Consider the following 6,693-nt stretch of genomic DNA (forward strand, 5'->3'; position numbering starts at 1 on the left):
CCCACATGCCGCGGAGCGGCTGGGCCCGTGAGCCATGGCCGCTGAGCCTGCGCGTCCGGAGCCTGTGCTCCGCAACGGGAGAGGCCACAAGAGTGAGAGGCCCGCGTACCGCAAAATAATTAAAAAATAAAAAAATAATAATGCCTTCCTCTTGTAGATGGCTCTGATAGGTAGAAAGAGTCTGGAGTAAAAGAATAAGATGCAACAACCATGAAGCCAGAGGGTCCCTTAGGAAGAGTAACTGGTGACTAGAAGCCTGCCTGGGGGTACTATGTGTGGAGCACATATGAGAAATGCTGAGCATGTATGTGTGCGAGGAGAGGCAGCCATGTGAAAAGGTGGAGTCCACACTGGAAAACTGGTTGCATGCCCAGGAAAATGGGCAAGTCACCAAAATCAACAGGACAACAAAGCTGAAAATGAAAACGAAAAGATAAGACTTGAAGTCAATCAAAATTCAACATATGTCAATGAAATTTAAGGGAGAGAACCAATGAACTGGGAGACAAAAGAACATAATTCTCTTTCCAGCTCTGCCAACCTCTGGCTTTCCAGCCCTGAGTATTTGGGGTTCCACCTCTGAGCCTCGACTTCCTTGGCAATTAAATGATTTGGTGGACTTGACGGCATCATAACATTGTGCAGTGAGCCACTTTAATGCGTGGCCTTTTTTTTTTTTATTTCCCGTTTTTTTATTGAAGCATAGTTGATTTACAATGTTGTAATTTCTGGTACAGCAAAGCAATTCAGTTATACATATATATACATGTTCTTTTTCACATTCTTTTCCATTATGGTTTATTAGAGGGTATTGAATATAGTTCCCTGTGCTATGCAGTAGGACCTTGTTGATTAAATACATTTTTATGTTTTTATTTTTAACCAGTTTTAAATGTTTCTCTAGGGGAATTGGCATATTTAATATTTGGTCTCATTTGTATTATCTTTTTTTCTGTATCTCTATTTTCCTATTTGCTTTTCAATTCTGTACCTTCTATTACAGTAGATTGGGCATCCTTTTTGTCATTTGAAGTGCAATCAGAATAAAATCTTACGTAAATTATCTGAGGATAAAAAAGTAGTTCTGCCATAATTTTTCATGTTTATAAATAAAACTGAGGCTCCTTTCTCTGGATGATAGAGTCTTGCATCTTTGGGTTCAGCCCCATTTTCTCCAACCCCCTTGTCTCCCAGGTTCCTCGTTGTTGTATCTTGTTCTCTGGAAACACCTTTTAAAATGACATTTTTGCACCTTAGAACCCGCCTGTATCATCACATCTGATGACTGATAACATTCCATTACTTCCATAACCTTTATCTCTCTAGTGATATGTAGCACTTTATTTGTACTTTCCTCTTCATTTCAATTCTGTCCTTCCTTCTTATGCCTCTGGACCTTTGGGCTTTGATTGATAATTGACCCAACACCACTGCATTTTCTCAAACCTTGCTTCTGCTTTCAAACAGAAAGTAAAGGCCAGATAATTAACCTTCAAGAGAATGACTTTCCTATATGGTCTGAAAATAATGCTCCATTTAACACTGAGTGGAGAGTGAGAAAAGAAGGGAAACAATAGCTTTCATCACCTGCTTCTTCTGTGCTTTGTGCTCTATACTTATTTCTACTTTTGCAACCACTTTTATTAGCACTTCAGTCTTGAGGTTGGATTTCTCCTTTCTGTTGCCTGTAGTACTGTTTCTCTGTCTCAGACATTAAAAAGGAAAAGAAAATGACAATCTCTATCAGCTACAGGTTAGCACATGGCCTTTAAGCCAGAGTGCCCAGCTTCAAATCCTGCTGCACCCTTTACTGATTCTGTGCCTTTGAAACAAATCACTTGTCTGTGCCTCAGTTTACCCACCTGCAAGATGGAGCTAATTGCCTCAGAGGCTGTTGTAAAGATTAACTGTGGTTACTCATGGAAAGTCCTGAGAACTACAGCTGCCATATAGTTAGCACTATGTGATCGTTAGCTATTACTATCATCTGCTCTGGTTTCAAATGTCTGTTTCTACAAGTTTAATTTTTAGCTGAACTTTTATAGACATTCATTTAGCAAAGAGTCATGGCACACCTACTCCATGCCAAGAATACAATGACAGACAAGACAGCGGATGGTCTCTGCCCTCGTGGAACTTACTGTGTAGCAAGAAAGAGAGACGTTAAGCCAGCAATTATGAGTGTGATATGTGGTCTAGAGGCAAGCAAGGGAAGGAAAGCAAAATGAGATGCAGAAATGAAGGGGTTTGGAAGAAGCAAGAGTCCTACATCAGGCTTAAGATACAGAAGCTGCTGGTCTCACTCAAAGACTTGAGAGTTATGGATTTTCCCATAATACTTTGCCCATGTCTCTGGGGTACCCAGCATGTATCCCACAGCCATCATTCTGTGGGTCTCTCCGCCCCACATGGATGCTGTACTCTGTTTTGTATATCTCTGACCTTGCATGGGCCTAACACATACTGGTACTTGATAGATGTCTGCTCATTAATAATAACGAAAGTTCTGATAGTACTGACTAGACTGAAATGGTGATTAATTTTTATGTTCCACTATATTGAGTGGACCTTCTCTGGAAGAGGAGGAATTTGAAAGATCATCTTTTTTTCTTTTTTTTTTTTTTTCATTTTCTGTTCTCTCATACAGAAAATAGGTGTGTATATGGATGCACAGGCTGGGCTGTTCACTGACAGCAGAGGCAGCCAGTCTCCCTGGATGGAAATGCCCCATGGGGGAGTACCTCCTTTGGGCTAAACTCTATTTAATCAGCTGCTCTTGTCACAGTGGAAATAGAATTATTAGTCAGACCTCGCTCAGAAAACAAGACTTGAGAGAAAGTCACAGAAAAGAAAAAGGCTCTTGGGCTGTGACAAGGCCATCCTAAAGAGGAGCCTGGATGAGTCTCTCAGGAGGGCCTGGCCTGGAGCAGAGACTCAAAAGGGCAGAGGGGACCTGGGATGGGAGGAGGGAAAGGAAAATCCCCTTTCTCACCACTTGGCTGGGCCAGGCCCATAGTATAAAAAAGTTAGGAAAACCAACATAACACATGACACAGATTCTTATTCCTGGAATAACTCCCAGACCCATAGGAGTTGTTCACACCTTAGTCGTCCACTGGGCAAAACTTGTGGAAAGTTCAGATGTTCCAGGTTGCAGATGCCGGAGGATCTTGCCATTAGCATTTCTCGTTTTGATGTCAGATTCATTTCCCACATCCCTAAGGGTCCTGTAGCGGCTGAGAATGGCAGAATCACCACGGTTGTTCCATCCTTCCCACTCTTTACAGAACTATTAGATTTTGGCTTTTGATAAGAGTAGTAAAAACATGTCTCTAAAATCTGCATAAGGGGAGAGCTCTCTCTCTCTCTCTCTGTTTTCCCTCATCCTTTTTCTATTCTTCAATGGAGAAAACCAGATCCAGAGAAGTTAAGTCACTGCTCCAATGACACCCAGCCAGGAAATGTCAAGCTGAGAGAAAAGCCTGGGTCTGCTGATTCCCAGCCTGACTCCTGCCCACCTCACCATAATTTTATGTGTTAATTTCACTGACCACACAGGGCCCAGATTAAATATTATTCTGGGTGTGTCTGTGAGGATGTTTCCGAGGAGATTAGCATTTGAACCAGTGGACTCAGTAAAGCAGATGGCCCTCCCCAATGTGAGTGGGCATCATCGAATCTATGGAGGGCCTGAATAGAACGAAAGGGGAAATTCGCCCCTCTCTGCCTGGTTGCTTCAGCTGGGACATGGCTCTTCTCTTGCCCTCAGCTGTCCCAGTTCTCAGGCTTTCAGACCCTTACTGGAATCTCCATCTTCAGCTCCCCTGGTTCCCAGACCTTTGGATTCAGATTAAATTACACCATTGGCTTTCCTGGGTCACCAGCTTGAAGATGGCAAATAGTGGAACTTCTCAGCCCCAATACTGCATGAGGCATTTCTTTATTTTGTATATATATAAAGAGCCCTGACTAATACACTCACTGTCTCTGTCCTGGAGGTCGGTAATATACACTCAGTTTTCCTTACCTCGCCCAACTCCAAAAGAAGGGATGACCCAGCAGGCCACTCAGATGGTCCTTCACATTGTCCCCAGGGGAGAACAGGTGATGAATGATGTCCCGAGTTTCCTCATCTGGAGAAAGTTGAATCAACTCTTCAGTTCTTAGATCCTTCAGCCTCTCAAAAGAAATGTCTCCCTGGTTTACCACGTACAGGACCAGCAGTCCCAGGGCCTACACAAAAGCCATAAATCAAGCCAAAAGCGCTTATGAATTATCACTCTATTTGGGGAACTTTGGAGGGTGTGGCACAGGCTACGAGCAAATGGAAAACGGGTAGAATCTCGAGGAGATTCCACAGCCTGGTCAGGGAGAGAAGGCATGGGCTTGTGCATAGAGAACTCTTCAAGGTAGTATAGTTTATAGGTTTAGGTTTATAAGGAACAAAAGATAATCCCAGGCCAGAGTTGTCAGGGCAGACTGCTTAGAGAAAGAGGAATTTGAGCTAGACCTCAAAGTACGGATAGAATTTAGATAAACAGGGGAAAGGGAGAAGGTTTTAAACAAGGGGGATGCTCAGAGTCTGGCTGGGAACTGGGACTTTGGGTCGGGCCTATGTCAGGCCACAGATAAAGGAGCCAGACCAGGTCCCGCAGAATAGAGTGAAGGCCCCAGGAGTCCGGGCACAGCAGGGAGGAAGGATCAGGAAGGAGGCCAGCATAGAAACTGCACTGGGAAGGACACCAGTCAGTGAAGGAGCTAAAATCTGGAGCCACTGAACCAGAAAGGCCAGGCATGGAGGGAGAGTTCTTGTCTATTGGGTTGGAAGTTCAGCACCCTGGAAAACTCCAGGCGAGAGCTGCCCTGACAACCTCAGAATCTATCTGGGAGCCGTGGTCTGCAGAGGCTACGTATGTCTCTGTTCTGTCTCCTCTCTGGAGAAACAGTTCTTTCAGGATCTTAATCTTTGGAGCCAAGTTTAGTCTATTTCGAGTTGCGGATCGATCCCATCCCTCCGCTGTGCTTCAGAGGGCCTTAGTCGCTGGCCCTCCTAGGAGTTTGGCACACGTGTTTGAATAGAGTGGGAAAAGAAATCTCATTTACTTTGTCTTTAGGCAGAAAATACCTCCTACAGGAATTGTGGAATTATTTTGGAGAAAATCTCCTGGCGGTAATTCTGGAAGAACTGTGGCATGTTCAGTGTATTTACTATTCAGCCTGTGGGGTCAGAGAGAGCTCTAAAGAGATAGAGAAAGGGGCCACAGCGATGGCCAACCCCACACCCACTTGGCTGTCTGCAAGGGAGTGAAGGCAATGAGTACCAGGGAAATGCCGTGAAATGTCTTTCCTTCTGGTTGAAGTAAGAACATCCTCTAACTGGCCACAGGGAGTAAGGTAATGAACAAAGAAGGAAGCAGAAAGATGGAAAAGTAAATTGTTTGTAGAAATTACCTCTAGATCTCTCTCGATTTCCTGTGGATCTCCAGTCCACTTGATGCTTTTATCGAAATCTGCCAGGCAAGCACCATTCTTGGAATCTAAGGGATAGTTTGTAGAGATGCATTGAAAATCCTCATTCTCCATGCTGTAATTAATTTAAATAAGTCTGTAACACAATGTACAATCTATCATCTCTGAGGAAGACAATGATAAGCTCATATCTGCTTTGTTGTTTGCTTCTCAAAACACTGTCATGTGCACTGCATCATTTGATCTCTTAGGTATCTGACAAGAGCAGGACTTACATTTTATTTGTTCCAAGCCAAGGGGTGGGGAAGCATGAGGATAAGTATAACCAGCTCCCCAGTCATGCAACTCCTGGGGTCAAAGAGCACAGATTTGTAAAGAAGCTGCTGGCAGGAGTTAAGGTTGCATCCTATAGCTAAAGAACAACTAAACAAGGATCCAAATCCAAGACCACCTTAAGCATAGCATTCCACCAAATCAAGCCCACTAGTCACTGCCCACTAAGACGTTGTAATCTGTTACCACGAATAAACCATGTGCTTGTAATGAGTCACTGCCTCCTTGTCCCCTTCAGAATCTTCCTCCCTTAAAGGAAGCCACTAAGTCCTCAGAAAGAGGGATGCATGGATGAGAGAGGTCAGGAACAAAATGAAAGGTGGGCGAGTCAGTAATTTGTCCTCGAAGAGGTGGCTTAAAGGAGTCTGAGAGGAAGGCTGGGTGACCCCACATAGGATGATGGCCAGTACAGCTGTGTGCTTCTCAAACTCCTTTCATTATGAACTTAGACATCACAGTTGTGAGGAAACTCAGAGTCTAACAAAAAGGAACCCATTAAATCATTCAACAAGTGTTTAGTGAGGGGAAAAGAATGATGGTGAGGAAGGAGAACACAGTCCTGGCCCTACAGAGTTCAGAGTCTCTGGGCAAGGAGACCGATACTTAAGGAGAATAAACATTAAATTAATTGCAATTTTGAAAATGCTAGCCAAAAGTGCAGGATGCCCTAAAAGTGTATCACAAGAAGAGCTACATGGCTGGGGTGGGAGGGGTGTGTGGGGAGGGTGGAGAAGTTTTCCTTAAGGAAGAGACGCCTAGGGAATCCCCTGCTGGTTCAGTGGTTAGGACTCCAAACTTCCACTGCAGGGGGCAGGGGATCAGTCTCTAGTCGAGGAAATAAGATCCCACATGCCGCATGGTGCAGCCAAAAAAAAAAAAAAAAAGGAAAAG

The 6,693-nt window shown here is 44.0% G+C and overlaps 1 protein-coding gene across 1 annotated transcript in view; it reads right to left on the bottom strand.

Moving 5' to 3' along the window:
* Positions 1-6,693, bottom strand: part of RNASEL (ribonuclease L) — a 13,813-nt gene that overhangs the window by 1,680 nt on the left and 5,440 nt on the right. Inside the window, 3 exon segments of the mRNA XM_007450125.1 lie at positions 3,104-3,236; positions 4,028-4,233; positions 5,452-5,537. Coding sequence (XP_007450187.1) covers positions 3,104-3,236; positions 4,028-4,233; positions 5,452-5,537 — 425 coding nt within the window.

This window comes from Lipotes vexillifer, unplaced genomic scaffold (genome assembly GCF_000442215.2).
Source record: "Lipotes vexillifer unplaced genomic scaffold, Lipotes_vexillifer_v1.1 scaffold97, whole genome shotgun sequence".
NCBI classification, from domain to species: Eukaryota; Metazoa; Chordata; class Mammalia; order Artiodactyla; family Lipotidae; genus Lipotes; species Lipotes vexillifer.